Here is a 19,644-nt window from a genome sequence, read left to right on the forward strand (position 1 = left end):
AGGTATAGCAAATTGATAATCTGATAATGAAGAAATGTATCTAAGAAACAAAATCACTCCTTGTGATTTTAATGCTGTTGAATAATTGAATTCCTGCAATGTCTTCATTAAAACAATATAGAAACATTAAGCTATTACTACTTGAAAGTTAGGAAAAGAGGAACAGAAGCTCTGTTTCTCGTGCACTCAAAATGGTATTGACTGAGTGAAAGAGATGCATGCTTTGTTTGGTGATGGTGGTGGGAAAACACTGCTTCCTCCTCCCTAACTGTGTTCTAACAGCAGAGCTGAGTGACACTGCTAATGCCTCTCACACAGGTGGGGAGAAACTGTTTGATAAATAATGACCACAGTCCCTTTCTTCTGCCTGTAATTAAAACCCAAAAATCTGTTCAAAACCATTACAATTAATGTGTCCTCCCACAGTAACATATTTTTGTGTTTGTTTTTTTTTCCTCTATTCAGCTGTACAAGGAAATAGAAATCTGTCAGAAAATTACCCAGCACATTCAGATGGAGAAGTCTGATGCATCTTCTGATATTTATGGTGAGTTAGTCCTTCATTTGTTTTGCTGTTTCTCCCCAGTCAGTTCTAGTGCGAGCAGGTTCTTGCGTGCTGTTTATTGATGCACCTGAAAGGTCTCTTGAGCACAGTGAGGAAAACACTTCTGACTCCTGAGCCACCCACAGGAACATTCACCTGCCCTAGAGGAGGACAGCTTTGTTTGGAGTGCTCTGAACGTGGCTTTCCTGGAGCTGGAGGATGTGCAGGGAGGACAAATGTTTGCTGGCTGCTGTAGTTCCTCCCAGCACCACCCACGGAGGGTGTGGGTGGGAGCAGCGTCCTTTGCCAGCTGTCACATCTCACACAGAGCCTGCCGGGGGCTGTGCTGGGGCTTCCACACTGCCCACAGGCTGCAGGGCTCTGCAGCTCCCCTCCTTCCTCCTTGTCCCCCTGCTCACTCCTTCCTCCTTTGTCCCCCTGTTCACTCCTTCTGCCTTGCCCCGCTCCTCGGGAGCATCGCTGTGGGTATGAGGCATCTCGAGTTCTGTGGCTGAGCAGCTGCAGAGAGGCTGTTTGGCTTCTTCTCACCTGCCAGGGGCACCCAAGGTGGGTTCCTGCCTGGCCCCAACGTTGCTGAGGCTGGGGATGCCTGGCTCCAGGGCTCAAGGGTGTCGCATGGATGCTCCAGCCCTCGAGGATGTCCCATGGATGCCTGGAGCCAGAATCGGACACATGGCAGATCTGTGTGAAGCATAAAGCAGGGGAAGGCCTCCCTGTGTACTTCCAGCAGAATCTCTCATCTCTGTGTAGTTCACACTTCTCAGCTTTCAGGTATTTCAGATTACAGCCCTCCAGCCTGGTGAGTGTGCCCTTTGGCCTGGCAGTTGCAGTTCTGGGGTGTATTTTAGAGTTATCTGTGCAACCTCCCCCACAGGAAGCCAATCTGCATCTTTTTGCTGTTTATCTAAATATTCTGTTTTAATGACTAGAATAATTCTGCATCCCCAAACTGCTTATTATACAGCTGCAGGCCACTGGAGTATTGAGCTCTGCTACAAAGCAGTGGGACTGACTGGGGCTTGAATATTGAAGGCCTAAGAAAGAAATATTCACCAGCCCAGTGATGGTTCAGGGTTGGTATTTATGCAGTGCCTGAAAGCACTGCAAGAGTTGCAGCTGTCATAGCACTTCCTGTTTATTTCTTTTTCTTCTTTTTTCCTAAGCGATAAATGGGAAAAAAAACGTGAAATGCAATGTGGTGTCCTGTGAAATGAGATCAGCTGTGTGAGGTGTGGGATGTAGCTGTGCAGTGCTCTCACCCTGCAGGGAGGGAATGCTAAAAGCACCCCAAAAAAGCTGACTTTTCTCTCACTGAAGGAAAATGGCCAAATGTGGTTTGCCTCTAGTTGGCAGAAGGATTTCTGTGGTGTGTATGTGTCTCCTTGTGTGTTCATCCAGTCACTAGTGTGTGCTGAAATCACACAATCCTGGAGCAGTTTGGGCTGGACAGGGCCTTAAAGATCACCTTGTTCCAACACCACATCTCAGGGAGAGCTCACCTGGGAACATTCTGTGGTGTTTCTACTCCCACCAGTGTGTCTGTGGTAGTAAGAGGCGCTCCTGGAGGGTCTGGCCAGTGTTGGATCTCTCAGTGGGATGCTTTGCTGGTGCTTGAGCACAGATGTTCTCATCTCTTTGGCTGGTACTCTTCCGTCTTTGCCAGGGCTGTGAGGGCAGAAATGGGTAAGAATCCTTGGCTTCCACCTCCTGGATGTATCAGGAATGGGCTGGCATGTTTACCAGCAGCTGGTTTTCCCAGGGGGCTGAGGGGATTGTCTGGAGGTGGATTTGCTCAGCTATTGAGCTGCTGTGGTGAGGCCACGTGCACTCCGAGATGCAGATTCTCCTGTGATCAGAACTTTGCAGTGAAGACAAGGCTCTGCCTGGGTTGCCACCCATCTCTCCCCACCTGTGTTTCAGAGCCCATGCACAGTCTGATGGTAATGTTTTTGGCAGGAATGCCAGCTTATGCAATCACAGTGGCTTCCACCCACTCCTGCCCTTCCTCTCCCGCAGTGTTTGTGTGCAGCCCCTGTGGAACCCAGCCAGGTGGGAGCTGTACATTCCTGCTGTCCACATGTGTGTGCAGACTGCACACACACACACTGGGATGAGAGCCACTGGCACTGCTGTGCTGCTTTGAGGTCCAACCACTGTCACAGCTGTGGAAATAAAACAGGATAGGGTCACATCCCCTGTCTGTGGAGGGCTTGACTGTGTGTGTGAGATGGCCAGTGCCAGGCTCTTGCCAGCTGCCCATCTCTCATCTCCTAAAGCTGATGACGACCTGTGTAATTGCTCCATATGCCCTTTCTGCCAGGAATAACTGCAGGATTTATGGGTATGGCTGAAGGATGAATTAAGAAATGACTATGTGTGCACTTAGACCTGATGGATTGAGGGAGACAGAGGTCTTCTCATGGAGAAATCACAGAATCTCAGAATGGGTTGGGTTGGAAGGGACCTTAAAGTCCATCCAGTCCCACCCCTGCTGTGGGCAGGGACACCTTCCACCATCCTGGGGTGCTCCATGCCCCGTCCAACCCGGTCTTGGACACTGTCAGGGATCCAGGGGCAGCCACAGCTTCTCTGGGCACCCTGTGCCAGGGCCTCCCCACCCTCACAGGGAAACAATTGCTTCCCAATATCCCATCTAAACCTGCTCTCTTTCACTTTGAAGCCATTCCTCCTTGTCCTGTCACTCCAGATGCTTTTAAAGAGTCCCTCTCCATCTTTCCTGTGGGCTCCCTTCAGGTCCTGGAGGGCTGCAGTGAGGTTCCCCCAAAGCTTCTCTTCCCCAGTCTGAACAATCCTAGTTCTCTCAGCCTTTCCTTGTAGGAGAGGTGGAGCTTGAGGCTGTTTGGATCTGATCTCCTCACAGTGAGAGCCTGAGCTACCCCTCAGCCTGGTTTTAATGTGTGGTGTTTGGCCCAAACCAGGCTCTCAGTTGCAGAGGGCGACGCTCTTAGGAGCTGATGCTTTGTGCTGACTCAGACTGCAGCCTTGGGCACGCTCTGCTGTCTATCTGGATGAGGGTTTTCCAGGTAGGCTTTGTGGTGATGACAACCAGTAACTACTATATTTTACAGCTGCTCTTGTAGTCGAGGGTTCTTCTCTCTGCCAAAGCTGGTGTGTGGAGTGAGCTTCACAAATTTCATTTGATTCAGCCTGAGGAGCTCGCATGCAGGTTCCAAGTAGCTCAGTAAGTCATGAAAGGCCATATGCTTCTCACTTCTGAGCTGCCACATTCCTCCCCCTCTTTTCTTCCTTTTTTTTTATTTTTAAATCACGGATGAAAAAAATAACTCTCAGCCATAAGGATCAACTTGAAGGGAGTCCTAAAGTCAGGATAGGCTCCCAGCACATCTGCACCTCTTGGCTGGTGGCTGATTGCATGTGAAAACAAACGACTCCCCCCAGAGGTTTGTAAATGTTTTTCTAGTCTCTAGAAAAGAGAGAGCAAATGGTTGCCTGCACTCATTTAGGGAGTAATGAAGTTTTCAGAAAGGCAAATGTTCTGCTTTAGATGGCTCTCAACAGTAAATAAACAACCTGCATTTAACTCAGCACGTTGTATTTCCTTTACACATCGTTATCTTACAGTGTCACACACATGGCAGGAAAATCCCCCAGACCAAAGCTCACAGTCCCATTTGCACTGTTTAAAATGGGGCTGTGTCAGCACTTCCACTTCAGGGCTGTTCTGTAGGTCTCTGGTGAGCATGAAATGTGTGCTGAGCCGAGACTTGTCAAATGACAGGTTGTGCCATAAGCAGCTGAAAAAAGTTGAGGGGAAGAGGGAAAGGGGCATTTTTACAAACCTGCCCAGCCCATGAGCCTCAAAAAGCAGAGGTCAGCACTCTGTTCTAGCCAGAGGTGTTGTGCCTTGCCTGAGTTTGGGACGGCACATCAGCTGTGGCTCTCGGATTCCCGGCTTTTGTCCCAAACCACGGCTCTGTGCAGCTTTGGTCTGTGAACAGCAAAACCTCCTGGAGGGACCTTTGGTGGCAAGAGAATTGGGAGTCTGTTCCAAGGCTTTGCAGCTGTGGTATCCTCAAATACGGCTGTAGATGAGTTATAGATGCACTCAGAAATTCAGCTCAGGTTTTTGTTAAAGCCACTTCCGTCGTTTCACTTCCCTGTTGTGCTGGAGGTTTGAGGGAAGGGAGAGGGGAGGGATTCCCGCCTGCTCGCTGCAGGGACAGCACAGCCGTGGCTGCAGGCTGTGGTGGCTGGGACACCCTGGAGGGGGCTGCCTTTCTCTGACCATCTCACTGGCTGTCTCCCCAGGTGTCTCTCTCTCCTCCGTGGAAGAGGAAGGGATTTGCCGACTGTATGTGAACAGCGTCAAGGAGACAGGCCTGGCTTTCAAGCAAGGTAAAACACTTCCAAAGCCCTCCCGAGTCAGTCACTGTGACTTAAATACAGTAGAAGCATCTGAGTGCTCCCTGTGGCTGGGATTACTGCCTCTAGTTTTGCTCTCAGCCTTTGCAGGATGCAGGGCAGCACCTGGAGCAGGAGCCAGCAGGGATAACCAGGCTGCCAGCTCATCCCAAGGCAGAGCAGGATCTGGTTTAATGCAACTGAGGCCAGCCATGCCACTGCATTTCCCATTCACTGCGTCCCCTGCTGCACAGAGACAGGCTGGTCAGGGAGCTGGGCAGCTGAAACCCACCCACATTTGGAACTAGAACGTGGGGACCATGAGGGGTGAGAAGAATCTCATCTCTTTGTAACCCACTGGTGCATGCAGAGTCCTCAGAAACACCTTCAGAGTTCCCTTGGTGAGGGCTTGTATGGCCTTGCAGAGCTTATTCAGCTGTTGGCCCTTGGCAAAAGCTGTTCCAAAAGCTGCTCTCCCCCAGGCTGCTGCATCCCTTGGCCTGGTGCTGACTCTGGCACTCTGCTGAGCCAGTCCAGCTGATGGAAAACTGCCCTGGCAGTTTCTGTGACCCCGAGCTGGTGGAGCTGGCTTGTGTGGCTGGGAATGAGTGGCAGAAGGGGCACAGTGGAGGCAGAAATAGGAAAGCAGGAGCACTGGTCAGGGAATGGGGGACAGCCTGGAGCTGCACCCCAACTTCAGAAACCCACATAGGTGTGTGTTAAACGTGAAAAGACCGCCTTGCTCTTCCTGTCCCTCAGCCCCACAGCACTCCCTGGCTAACAGGATAGAAATCCTGCCAAAAGCCCTGAGCAGAGGCTGGGGGGGCGGGCTCCCTGCCAGGCTGCCAGGGGAAATGGAACCCTGTGGGTTCCTGTGTGGAGTAAGGCAAGTGTGAGGTGAGGGTGGATGGGGGTTTCATCAGGGCTTCCCTGGTTTGCTTTTAGTTACTGCTGGAAGAACAGCTTGAATGGATGTGTGAGCAGAGAGTGCCTCCTGTGGGGCTGCAGTGTTAGGACAGGGAATGAAAACTCAGATCCGTAGCTCCTCAGAACTGACCTGGAAAGGCACTTCTGTGTGACCGCAGTCGGCAGGATGCTGGGACAAGATTCCCTGAGGTAGCAGGAGGAAGCGGGGAAAACTCTCTGTGCCTCCCATTATTTACATGCATTGTCTGTGTTCGACTGCACTCCATCAGATGAGATACTGCATTTCACTATCAGTCTTTCCTCCAATTAGAAAACTTTTATTTTCTCCTGGTAATTTTTATGATTCATCCTTTTTCTTCTGTTGGTCTGCCTTAGCAGGGCATTCCTTGTTGGAATGGGATTGCACTGAGATAGACGTGATGCTTTATCCCAAATGATCCAAAACAAAGACTCCAAAGAGTAAATGAAGCCCCAGATCCGATGTTTATGGTTGCAGGCCTATTAGTGTGCTGCTATTATGCCACCGAATCGCTAAGTAGAATAAATTAAATAATGCGAAATGCTTGACTTGCCTTGTTTTGTCCTTCTTTCAGATATGATTTTACAGTCCATTTAATTTGTAGCTACTCTATCTAGTTCATTTTATTCTCCCTGAAACTGCACACCACACTGCAGTTTCTGGGCACAATTACATGCATTTAGGGAGATCTCCATTTTCCTAAGGAAGCTCTTTAGCCTCCTCCCTTCCACGTTTCTTCCTGGAATGTGGGTCAGTACTGTGTCTCCTGGAGGATTCATCCAGGCTTTCGGGGACTCCTCCTGTGCATGGCAGGGATGGTCACCCCTACTCTTTGGTCGCTGTAAATTCCAGCTCTCGTCCCTGTAAATGCAAGGATGGAGACGGGGATGATCCAACAGCCGGGGCTCTCGGCACTGCTGTTCCTGGTGTGCTGCTGCCTGCCTGGCCCTGGGGATTACTGGGGATGAAACCCCACTCCAGCTCGCTGTTGCTGGTCAGGGAGGGCCCGGCTGGCCGTGGGGAAGGTCAGGGTTCCTGAGGAGGGCCGCACACTGTCCCTCAGCATCCCGGGGAGTGGGAGTCAGCTGCTTCCCTGCACACCCCCTTCTCCCTGGGGCACTGCTGCTATAAATAACTCCTGGAATCAGGCTGGAAAACAGCCATGACTAACTTAGCAAGGGCTCAGATCTGCCTTTTGAAGATGTGTGTGCTGCCACGGCATTTGGGAAGGGTCGCAGGGGAGGCCTGTGTTGTGTAGGGTGCAGCGTGGCACAGGTCTGTGCCGTGAGGAAAAAGGGGATAAATTGTTGCTGGCAGGTAGTGAGGGACTCCTGGACACTCTGCTCTTAAGGTGGCACTGGAGGAGTAGCCAGACAGCAGATCTCACAAAGTCCATCAAATCTCAGCGACATTTGCAGTCATTAATGATTGTGTCTAGAGATAAACACCCGGCAGAGCTCCTCGGTGTCTGTGGGGAGCACGGCTGTGCGAGTCTGACCTGTTCCTCTGTGTCACAGGCCTGAAAGCTGGCGATGAAGTCGTGGAGATCAACCAGAGAGCTGCCGAGGAGCTGGACTTGGCGCTGCTGAAGGACGCCCTGGTGCAGCCCTCGCTGTGCCTCACCGTGCGCACCCACCCCGAGCTGGAGGAGGGGCAGCGGCTGCGCCAGCCGCCCCCACGGCGCCCGGAGAACCCCTCGGAGCCCGGGGACGGCACCCTGGCCTTCGCTGCGAGCAGCCAAGGTATGGCTTCAGGACAGAAATCACCAGGAGGACTCCTGCATCATCCCTGTGTGCAGATCCCATGGCGGGAGGGAGGGGAGTTCCAGCCTGAACTGGGCAGATGGTCCCGGGGGGCTCTGGAAGCTGTGAGGGGTCACAGGGGTACCCCTGAAGGATGGCTGTGCTTGCAGTTGGGCTGTGACATGTGTGTCATTGCCAAAGGCACCTCACATCCTCTGGCTGTGCCCACAGACAGTCACAGAACCAGTTGCTCCCTTCTAGGGAGCTCAGGATTTGCCCACAGGATCTACACGTGGCATGGGGAGGAAGAGGGAGAAGCATTCTGTGTGCAGCTTGGGGCACCACTACGTCAGAAAGGTCTCAAGCTGTTGGAGAGTGTCCAAAGGAGGGACACGAGGATGGTGAAGGGTCTGGAGGGGCCACACGAGGAGTGGCTGAGGGCACTTGGAATGTTCAGCTGGAGCAGAGGAGACTGAGGGGAGTCTCATTGGGGTCTGCAACTTCCTCCGGAGGGACAGCTCCGATCTCTGCTCTCTGTGACAGTGGCAGGGAAGGGCTGGAGCTGGGCCAGGGAGGTTTGTGTTGAACATTAGAGGGTGCTGGGCACTGCCCAGGCTCCCCCAGGGAACGGGCACGGCCCCGAGGCTGCCAGAGCTCCAGGAGCGTTTGGACAGCGCTGCCAGGGATGCTCGGGGTGGGGCTGTTGGGGTGCAGGGCAGGGCCGGAGTTGGACTGGATGATTCTTGTGGGGCCCTTCCAGCTCAGGGTATTTTGTGGCTCTGTGATTCACCCTCTCTGGGGTCAGCCAGGAGCACAGGGGCTCTGTGTGTTTGATGAGATGCACAAATAACTCACAGGGACTTTTTAAAACAGCTAAAGACAGGGATTGACATTACAGCCTGACACATCCAGGTGATCCCACAGCACACTGCCATGAGGAGGGACATTCCTGCTCATGACACTGCCCTGCTCAGAGAACCCAGCTGGCAGAAGATTCATCTATAGCAACTGGGAATTCTTTGCCAGGAGTTTGGCTTCTCGAATTTCTACATGCTCCTCTGGATTTTACAACAGAAGAGGACACTGGTTGTACCTCTTGCTTCAGTTTTTTTGAATCATTTAAAATACAGGAAAAATCAGTGGAATTACCAAAATGAAGTAGTTTCTAGCTAATCAAAACTATTCTGAGCTGAGACTGGCTTTGGGGAGTGTGATATTCATAGCAGGTGGAAAAGAGGGAGCAAGAAAAGCTTCCAAACAGCTTACTGCAAATCCCTCTGAGGGGACTGCTAAAAGCAACCTCATGTAAGATGTGGACTAAACCTGGACAGGCAGTTAAAATTCAACATTTTCAAGCCATATTCTCCTTTTAATTTTCATGGAGGTTTTCCCAGTTAGTCTTTTGTGCTGGAAAATCGAGGTAGTCTTGTACATTTCCATAGCTGGCCACAAGATGCCCCCATTTCCTACTCAACACCAGCTTTTCACAAGCCTCTTGTCCTTGCCTGTGATTTTTCACTGAAACCCTGAATGCTGGGTCCTCGTAGCTCAGCTTTTCCCTGAGGTGTCTGCCCTGGGAGCAGAGGGTTGGGAGCTGGCATTTGTGTTCACATGATGATTCCTGATTTCAGTGATTCCTGAGCAGAGCAGGGACATCCCGGGACATGGGGGCTCCACAGCGGGTCCCAGCAAGCAGCTTCTCTGCCACTGCCATCCCTGCACCGTGATCTTGAGGGTCTTTGAGGGCTCCTTTCCCTTGCTGAGGGTGGGACAGTGCAGTGTCCCAGGAGCCCATCCTTTGTAATAACTCTGTGGGAAAGGAAGAGGTCGGATGTGGCTGATGGACATTTCAGCACCATCGCCACCCCTGCTGCTTTGCAGCCACACTTCCTTTGTGCTGCCCTGAGCTCCAGTCCTGCCTGGTCTCCTTTGTGAGCTCCTCCAGGGCTGGGCAGTGGTGTGGAACAGCTCCTGCTTTCCTGAGAGCACGTGAAGTGCCTGCTGGGACAAACCACCTCCCTCCTGAACGTTCCCGTTCCTTCTAAACACAGGGAATGCTGGGCTGGGATCTGCCTCTGTTCCCCCCCAAAGGGAGGGGAATATTTCTTCGGCCAGCAGGAGAAGTGCGGGTGTCCCTGGCGGCTTCTGGAAGCGCCCGTAGTTGCCACATGAAATAATTCGGGATGGCTTAGCCCGAGGTGGGAGTGCAGTCAGGTCTCGGCACCCAAGTGTGTGATTGGGCAGCAGGTGATTTTCCCCACCCATTTCCCTCTATTCAGGTGTTTGTAGAACACAGTGTTGTACTGAAGCCTTTCCTCTTCTGCTCCTGTGCTTTGTCAGGGACCCGCTACCTAAAGTGGGATCCACGTGATGTTTAGAAAGGGGTCTGTGCTCTTATTTGGGATATTGTGGCTGTATCCTAGATTTTTGTTCTTGGCTCCACAGCTTCTTGCAGAGAGCAGTCAAGTATGAAATACCCACTGACCTATTTATTTGTGTCCTTGTTGATTCCAGGCAGTTTGGCTGGCCGGGCACATCAGCTCCGTGATTTCTGCTGAATGCTTTATTTATAGGACACAGATTCTGTCTGTGGCCCTGGGGCAGTGCAGCCCCCTCTCCTCAGGGTCAGAGGGCCAGCAGGCACACAGCACCTGTGGACACATCCATTCTCCAGGAACCCAGCCTCTGGTTGTAGGATCATGCTGGTGTCTTAGCAGTATCCTCTTCACTAGCAGTTCTTCATCAGCTGTGAAGGCAGCAAGGGGTACATTTTATTTCTGGATGAGGCAAATTATATTGTGTATTTTCAAAATATGAAAGATATGTGTTACTTTTTTTTTTTTTAAGGAAGCTTTCCTGGTGCCTTGCTGCTCAGTGGGAGGTCTAGAGGAGCAAAGCAGGGCTGTGTTTCTGGGAGTTGGCCTTCCTGGAGCGTCTGCCAGAGCTCCTGTTAAATCCGATGTCTCTCACAGCTCTTTCATCATCCGCAGCTCTCTTGCACGTGCTGAGCTGGAGCTGCAAATCAGCCCTGTGGCCGTGCTTACTTCATCGTGTTTGCTTAACAGGTTAATCTGGAGGTGACCTTGAGTTTTAGATCTCTGACTGATGTGAGCTGCCATCGTGGGCACGATGGATGCTTTCCCCGTGGAATAGCGCTGCCTTTGCAGAGCCACAAGTTCTGTTCCTTTCATCTATTATTGCTTTTCCTGGCTCTGGGTTCTCTCCTGCTAACACAGCCTGCATAAATTTGGCTGAGGAGGATTAGCTCTGGTTCTGTCTGGGGCAGGTTTTCCTTATTGCCTAAAAGGATCAGTGGGCTCTGTCTTCCCTCTCCGCGAGGAGTGTTCTGCCTGCCCATTCTGCTCCCCTCAGAGCAGGGAATGAGAGGCTGAAAGCTGGGAACACAGCCTTGGATCTCCCCCAGATCGTCAGGAAGGTACTCTGCTGTTAGAAGGGGATTTGGGAATGGGAGTAGTACCCATATTTGTTTGTGGTCTCCCCACAATTCACTCCCTTTTTTCACTGTGGGGCAGAGCCTCTGAGGTGTAGGCTTTGCATGCCGCTGTATTTTGGAGATCTTTAGCATGGGGGATAATGTGAAGCTTATAAATCACCACGCAGAATGGATACAGACTGAAAAAAATAAAGTGCCCCCTCCGCTTGGAATGGGTGTATCAGTCCCCCTCGACAGGGAGCACGTGGGTGTTTTAGGGAGTTTGCTCTTCTGTCATTCAGAAAGCAGCCAGAGGCTGGAGTTATTAACACACAGGCTAAATCTGTGCTGTGAAACTGCAACAAACTTCTGCTGCAGTGTTAGAACGGCCACTATTTTTTATTCCATCCTCGTCCATCACAGGCCTCCTTGGACTGAGTATAGTTTGGATTTCAGAACCAGCTGAGGCCAGCAGTGACCTTCAGGTCAATTTCTTCAGGATTATTTTCACGAGGCTGACGGCTGCTTTCAGACCTTCCGTAGCACTGTTCTCATTCAGTGCTTCATTTAGCAATTCCGGTGCACTTCCTGCAGCAGCCACCGGAGGGGTTTGGGATAAGAATTCATTTTTCATCACGAGTTCCCCAAATTCCTGCCGTGCTGCCTCGCCCTCTGGCGGCCTGGACCTGCAGGAGGCGAGGCTGGTGCTCCCGATTTCCCCGTGGAAATCCCTCATTCCCGGCGTCCCAGGGCACGCGCTCCTGTCATAGTTCAGTGTTCAGAGCTAACCACAATTCTTCTGCAAGGACGAAAGAAGCACATACTCTGTTCTATTGCGGATTTACAGGGGAAATGTCACCTTAAATAAAAATTTAATGTGAGACACCATTCCCTAACAACTCCTGTCAAAAACGTTGCATTTGACGACAGAGCCTCTTCAGCGAGGTATGCTGTTGTCATAACAGGGCCATTCCCTGGCAGCGTTGGGATTAAGGAAACTGCTGTTAAACTGCCCAAATAGATGCTATTGGGTTTTTTTTTTGAAGCCTGGGCACTGAGGTGCAGGATTCCTGGTTTGTATTTTGTGTTAGCAGGGTGCACACTTGGGAGTTTTGTGCTGCAGCTGGCAGAGCTGCATTGAAATAAATATACAAATAGTAATAATAATAAATAAATATGTGAATAGTAGTAAATAAATATATAAATAGTAGTGAATAAATATCTAGGCCAGCAGCAAGAAGGAGGCTTTAAGAGAGGTACCACACATCGTGGAAGTCTCATTTTAAAATCTTGAGTTACACCAGCCCTGCAGACTGGAAGCAGCAGCTGTGGTAAATTATAGCCAAGTGTTGGGCTGATGCTGAAGCTTTCCATGATTCTCCAGGCCTTTAAGCCCCAGCACCTTTGCTCCTGTGATATAAAACTTCCTTCTGTTTTGCTGGTTGTAGCCACAAGTGGGAGTTATTTGATGGGCGTTGGTCACACTGTCACAGGTATGACACTGCTGAGGCAGCCTGGGGGCTCCTGTGCCCTCCCTCTGTGCTGGGGCCACAGGGTTTTGACGCCCTTTCCTGCTGCTTTTTTGGATTTCCCCTTCTCATTCCTTAATGTCCTGTGAAGGCAGCAAGTGGCAGTGGTCAGGAAGAAGGAAAGCAGCACATTTTCCTGGCAGAGCTAAATAAGGATTCGCAGGGTAAAAAGCAGGTGATGGAACGATCCTGACAGAAGTGGGGCGGTAACTGGGAGGAATTAACGGGCAGGGGCAGCTTTGTTGCTCTGACTGCAGTTAACGAGCAGCAGATAAACCTGCTCACCTCCGTGGTGGCCAAAGGCATCAGAAACAGCCTGAGTACACGTGCTGTGTGAAAGATTCCTGTCTGCTTGGTGAAAGTGCACGAAACGGGTTAAATGGGGCTTAAGTTGCAGGAAAAGATAAAGGGGTGGCTTAAAAGTAATATGAACAAATATTATTGCCTTGGTTTTGGCTGAGAAGCAGCTGCAAGGTGCATTTCACACAGTTTGAAAAGGGAAACTAATTGCAGTGAAAAAACACGACTGCCCCACACAAATTATGGCACACAGCACTTATCTTCTCTGGTTTTTGAAACGGATACCTCGAGGGGTTTAAGAATTCTTTTTCACAAGTTAATAGGGAGAGCAGAAAGCTGATAGTGAGATTTGATAAGATCTGGGCAAGGCTCAGAAAACGGAACTTCTTACAGAAAATACCACTTCTTCCAATAGATTCTGGGTTGCCAAAGAACCCCTCCAGGCACATCTCTTTCCAAGGCAAACCCTCCCTTTTCAGAAGAGGGGCCTGAGCTCTGAGCTACCTTTTATGTCCTTTCCATTTCCTCGATGCCCAACTTGGCTCCATCCCAGCGTGCAGAATATGTTCTGAATTTATTTCCAGAATTCTGGTTTTTCCGGATTATCTCTGGACATAACGAAGTGGAAATCTTGCACAGTCATGCAAATTGTTTTTGATAATGGGGTTTAAAAGCTTGCCTGAACAGCAGCTGAACACTGGGTCCTGACGCCTAAAAACTCCTGAAACTGGGTTTGTTTTCTCAGCAAGTGAGTGTCAGGCCAGAAATGTCCCACGTGAGCCATGGCTGGCTGGCCAGCACCAAGAGCTGCTTACCACAGTTTCCATGTGAAACCACTGGGGTGGAAAGGTCCTTGGCACTGCTCACCAGCCAAGCAATGAATGCTGCATGTCAGAATTTCAGTGTGACATTTCAGCCTTATCTCTGAATCTGTAGTTCCCAGTGAAATGATGTCTGGTCATAACCCCTTTGTTTTTACACCTGTCCTTAAAGCTGTGCTGCAAACCCTCCTCGGAGGTCGTTGGGTGCCTCTGGCACAACCTCCTGTTGGAATGTGCTCGTGCTCCACAGGAACTCCATGGCTGCTCCCAGCCTTTCTTGGGGATTTTGGGGAGTTCTGGCTGTGTTTTCACACCCGTGTCACTCTTGGCAGGGCACTCCCTCTGCAGTGACCCCGACAGCTCCGCCGAGGCGGCCCCGGAGGAGGCGGAAGCGCAGGACCTGGAGTCATCGGACGAGGCCGACAAGATGAGCAAGGTGAGGAGGTTCAATTTTCACCCGACAGGGAGAGCAGCCAGACTGGAGCACCCTTCCTGCGAAAACGCTGGTTTTTCTTGGAAGGTGTTTATGGATGATCCTGAATGGAACAAGGCACAACTTTGATTGTGGCAGTCACCTGCTGCCTCTTCAGCGAGACTTGTGCCTTTTTTTCAGGGTGGGTCCACATCCTCAGTACCTTGTGATAATGACCCCACACAGTTTTAAAATGGGCTGGTTATCACTTCCATCCCCAGAACAGCTCCACTGCACCACGTGGATCATTAGGATTTCTCATTCTTTCTTGTCTCTAGGCTTATGACACACGTAAGTTAAACTGCATTTCCTTAAAGCAATAGCGCAGCTCACATGCAGATTTCTAACCTCAAACCAGCCATGGCCAATCTGCCTTAAACTGAAGCCGAACTCTGCAGTTATAGCTAAGAGCTTGTGCAAATGGGTTGCTAATTGCCATCGATTGAGGGACCTTCCGCAGTGGTTGGTGGTTCACACTCGGTGACAGTGGGTGATGATCGGTGGCTTCTGAGGCACAATCCAGCGACGTTATCTTGATTGCTTTTAGGTATTTGTGATGCAGGTGATGGTGAGATCTTACAGCTACTTTTCTTCACAGTTCTAGTGAGAACTGGATCTCAGTTTGTTGGTGTTTTCTTTCTGTGCGTGTTTTCTCTCCTATTTTAACCAAGATGTGTTGTAGTGAGCTCTGGGCTGGCCCCTTGCTGCTCTACTGCAGAGAAAGGAAGGAAAAGACCTTGGCCTCTCGTTTCCTGATCCCTCGTGTCACTCTAGCCTGGAGTTTTGTCCCTTGATAGCCAGACAGTGGAAGTCAGATAAGGGAAAACACGCAATGGTCACAGAGAAGGTGATTACTCACAGAGTTTGTTTCACAAAGGTTTTATTGAGGAACTTTTTCTTGTAAGTGCAAACAATTTCTTCTTCAGTCAGTGGAAATGTTTGTTGATAGTTTGGGATTTTTGCCTGTAAATTTCTTTTTCAGTGAGTGGAGGTGTTTGTTGATAGTTTGGGATTTCTAACTGTAAATATGTGGGATTTTCATATGCTCTGAGCAGAGTCTGTTCTGTCAAAGGAAGCTGTGGCAGGGCACTGAGCACAGCACGTGGCTGCTGGGGAATCAGTGCTCTCCATGGGTTTTCCAGGGCTTTCTGTTGCTGAGCTGTGCACAGGCTGGGGGGTTTTGCCTCTTGTCTCCTGGATGCTCAGAGCTGTAATTACCTGCACAAATCGTAAGGATTACCCGATTAGCTCTGCAGCTCAGCAGATTTAGTCAAACTGAGAAATGGGTGTTAGCAGCTTTAATGCTTAATATTCCATCCTGGAGGAGTAACTCCCAGCTTCCAACGGGAGGAGCTTCTGCCTGTCTGGCAATGAAATGTTGACATCACTGCGTGTTTCCTTTTGGGATACAGAAATATGGCTCTGTATTTGTGTGGGGTGAAGAGGAGTGAGGCTTTATTTTTTCTGTTTCAAACTGCTTGAAATGTTCTCCCACAAATAAAGGACATGAGTACCTATGGAATATATCTAACCTACACAGTTTGGCAAGCTCAGGGATGCTGCTGTCCCTGCTCTGTACTCAGCGTCTTCCTTGCTGACTGTAGAAACCCCCAAATTATCCTGCAGTGCCTATAGAAAATTCCAGTATATGGCAGTGGGGAAGAAGAAAAGCTCAGCTGAGGATTTTCCTAATTCCTTGGCTTTTCTGTGTGCTTGGGAAAGCTGATGTGCATGGGAAGGAAAGATTCTTGCAATGTGTGTTTCCCCATGGGAAGTCACACACAGCGAGGAGAAAAACCAAGTTGTTTTCCTGTCCATACACTCCCACACCTTTCCATGCTCCTGGGATTATGGCACAGAAGATTAAGGTGGTGTCCTCAAGGCTGTTTCACAGGGGCTATTTTTGTATGTGGGAAGGGGAAGGCTCTGCCCTCGTGCCACGTTCCCCTTTATCCCATTGCTGCCACAGCTCCCAGCCTTGGATGGTGGAGCTCAGGGGAGACTCCCTTTGTTTTTCTGCCCTCCTTGGCTAAAGCAGCACTCCCATCCATTCACCGCTGGTCAGCAGGGGAATGTTCCAGCATCAGAGCTCCCCAGCTAAATGCAGAGCTCCCCTCCTTCCAGCACAGAGGCAGCATTAGGAGCTGGAGATCCCAAAAAAGCCTTTGGGGTGTCTTGTGCCATGCACTGCAGAGAGGGACAGCTCCCAGCTTCCCCAGGAAGCTCCCTGGCTCTCCAGCCAGCAAAGAGATCCTAGGGGAGCATCAATAATTCAAGAGAAGAGGAGAGGAGCGAGGTGCTCACAGCCCACATTCAACTGCTCTCTAGCACAGGCTTTGTGTGAAGGTAAGTGGGGGGAAATCCCACCAAAAGCTGGGCTTGGTCCCTGCTGCCTTTGTCAGGCAGGTGGCAGGGGGCTGTGTGACACAGGAGGCACTGGAATGTGTCCTCCCTCCTCGCCCTCCTCCTCCTGGCTGCAGCTGCCTCTGTCCCTTCCCCCAGACCAGCATGTGTGCCCGTGGGTGTGTGTTTCCTTAGGAGTGGTGCTTTTGCTTCTTAATCTGTAAAAGCCTCCGAGCTGTGGTGGTGCTGAAGGATTTGGAGGTACAGCAGCAGCTCTGAGGATTCCTCCCCTTCCTGAGAAGCTTGTCTTCTGTATGTCCTAAAGGCCTGGTGATGCAGAGCTTTCTTCTCCGTCGCTGTTGTCAAAGTAATGATTCCATTATATAGAATAAGGGAAGATAAGGTGTCTGTGTCTGTTCTGGTAAAACACTGGAAACCCTTTGCCAAGGTGGGCCGAGGTATCAGTGGTGTGGGATAGCTGCTGTTCTCTGGACTCACTCCCTATCTAATTTCACCCTCTTATCTCTTGGGATGACATCTGTGTGAAGGGTAGCAAGCAAGGCGCTTTCCAGGTGCAACCCTTTTCCTTAAGCCACGCAACTGGCACTGGCCTGAGCTTTTCTACAAGTGGCTTCTGCTCTGGGATGGGCTTCTGGCTTTCCTTTCTGTGCCCATTTCATGTAGGAGCGAAGGGGAGGAGAGAGCTGGGAGGGAGAAGAGTGGGGGAAGGAAAGCCTGCTCTCTGCCACCTTTTCAGGCTTGTTTATGAAACGGGGGGGATGGCCCTCTATTCAACAGAACATCAGAAACGTTTCACACTTGGGTCATTTCTTCAGTGGTTACTTGCCCCTGTGGTGACCTGCTTGTTTTGGCCTTTTCAATATTGAAGTTCAAAGGGGGTACCCAGAAAACTGAGTGTATGAGCAAGTTCCTGATGTTGCAGGTTGCCAAAGGCTAAAATAGGTGCTGTTTTGAATCTCAAAATCAGCCTTTGTGTATTTTCTTCTCCTGTCGTGGTCCTTGGAATTTAATTGGGGAAGTGTTTTAAGAAGTGTCACCAGTTACAATTACGGTGGGACATTGGTTTCTGCCTGTTTCTAACTGCGGACATCTGCCTGTGGCTGTAAAGGCCAATTACCGGGCAGCAGTGGTGCTTGGGGAGCATGATTGATGGGCTCTGTGTGTGCATGCCTGTGCCACTTGGAGGGATTTTTCCAAGAAAAGTAGGTCGGCTGCACTCTGCTGCATTACTCGAGACCAGCATAAGTCCCCAAACCTTCAGCGTGTTGCAGTAGACGTGAAAGGATTAAAAGGGGGATTTGCGGGGTCGGTTTCCCTGCGGCAGAACTGGCTCTTTTAAGTTGCTCTAATTGGGTGCCGTGTCCATTCCGCTGTTCGATATTCCCGAGCAGCGCCGCTCGCAGCCAGCGGGCTCGTGCTGAGCTGCAGCAGCACACACGGATATTCCCGGCTGCTCCTCTGCGCTCCAGCCCCTCTGCCTCCGCCAGCAGCGCCCAGCTCCGGCTTCGCCCGGCTCGGGATCCCGTGGATGCGGTGAGCAGATGGCACGGGAGGGGAGGCTGTGCCGGCGGGGAGGTGGGCGCTGCCCTGCCCCGCTCACACGCGGCGGGGAGCAGCTCGGGGCGCCTGGGAGGAGCGGGAGAGCGGCGGGGAGCAGCCGGGGATGACTGTGCGGCGGTGGCACTGTGCGGCCGGCGCGGTGACAGCCCCGCAGCCGTGACAGCCCCGCAGCCGTGACAGCCCCGCAGCGCTGCCTCTCGGGCCATGTCGGCGCTCTGGCGGGGGAGCCGAAAGCTGCGGAGCGGGAGCGCTGCCAGGGACGGGGACTCCCTGCACCGAATGCTGTACCTGGTGAGCAGATCCGAGGGCACGGGCTCCGGAACCGGCATTACGGGGTTGTCGTGCCGTTCAGTTTGCAGGTTCCGAATCGCAGGCTGAGCTGGAGCGTGTGTGCCCTGCAGAGGCTCTTTGTTGCCGTGCCAGGGCGCTGGCGGTGCTGAAAGGATGCAGTTTGCCTTGCTTTGTTTGGGAGGGCACTGCTGCCTGGCGTGTGCTGCCCAGAGGTGCTCTGTGCTGGGCCAGGGGCGAGCTGCCTGCTGCCAGGCACCTCGATGCCTTTGCGTGGCAAACACAGCAGGGAATGGCTTTCAAAACTACGGGGCAGCCAGAGCTGCCCACTGTGGGCCGCAGCGCCGTGGTTGTGAATGTCCTTGATCCTCCTCCACGGGAAGGATGTGAGAGCCTGGCTCCTCCGCTGAGCCCCTTCCCGAGCAGGGGTTAATGTGTTTGTGAACTCCGCTTTCCAGTCCAGTTGTGGCAGCCTGCAGTCTAATTTTCAGCTTGCTAGAAGGGAGTGCCTGCAGGATTGTGTCTGAAGTGTGATGCCATAATTCTCCCAAAGAAATCCTGGTTTAGTGCTGTCATTGTCACTGCTGGCAGAGCTGGTGCAGAGAGATAAAAGGATCTGTTTCTATTCCAGACCTTCCCTACTCTATCCACTTTCTCTGGGAAAATGGGGACAGAGAGGTTTTTGTGAAATCTGCTTGAGAGTTTTCACCAAAATAGCTGTGCCCTGAAGACCCCCGTGTGCAATGTGTGTCTGCTTTGTGTCTGGAAAAGGATTTTTTAAAGGGAATGCTGGGTAGACGGGATTGTGCTCAGAGGTGAAGCACAGCAGTTGTTGCAGGTGGAGTCATGCATTTCAGTTCTAGGAGAGAAGCAACAATATTTTTATTGATAGGGACTGGTAAGGTGACCACGTTTGCTGGTCTCTATGACAGTGGTTTAACAAGGCTTGATGGCAAGGCTCACCTGGTTATTTACTGCAACCTTGCACTGAGGGATGAGGGTCAGAAAGGATCCGTTGTTTGCTAAGCTCAGAGAGGGGTTTTGGTGCAGGTGGATCTGCTCTAGTCCTAGACTTGGTCAGTGGTTTGTGTCTGAAGGGTTATATTGCACAGCCAGTGCTTTATATGCCTTGGCTAAGAATTCAGAGTTCAGCAAGTCGTAATCACTTAGCAGGGCTCTGTGGTGGCAAGGAGCCCTCAGCCTTGAGGAGACACCTTGGGAGACCTCCCTGCTCACTGGGG

General features: G+C 51.2%; 1 protein-coding gene across 9 annotated transcripts in view; it reads left to right on the plus strand.

Moving 5' to 3' along the window:
* Positions 1-19,644, plus strand: part of TIAM1 (TIAM Rac1 associated GEF 1) — a 158,341-nt gene that overhangs the window by 121,658 nt on the left and 17,039 nt on the right. For 7 of the 9 annotated variants that reach the window (XM_032094421.1, XM_032094424.1, XM_032094411.1 and 4 more), the window contains 4 exons: positions 466-547; positions 4,856-4,942; positions 7,412-7,636; positions 14,052-14,155. In XM_032094421.1, the coding sequence (XP_031950312.1) occupies positions 466-547; positions 4,856-4,942; positions 7,412-7,636; positions 14,052-14,155 (498 nt within the window). Of the gene's footprint in view, positions 1-465; positions 548-4,855; positions 4,943-7,411; positions 7,637-14,051; positions 14,156-18,204; positions 18,407-19,644 lie in introns of those variants that run through there. The other 2 variants (XM_032094432.1, XM_032094442.1) reach the window with 1 other exon arrangement.

This window comes from Corvus moneduloides, chromosome 2, assembly GCF_009650955.1.
Source record: "Corvus moneduloides isolate bCorMon1 chromosome 2, bCorMon1.pri, whole genome shotgun sequence".
Lineage (NCBI taxonomy): Eukaryota > Metazoa > Chordata > Aves > Passeriformes > Corvidae > Corvus > Corvus moneduloides.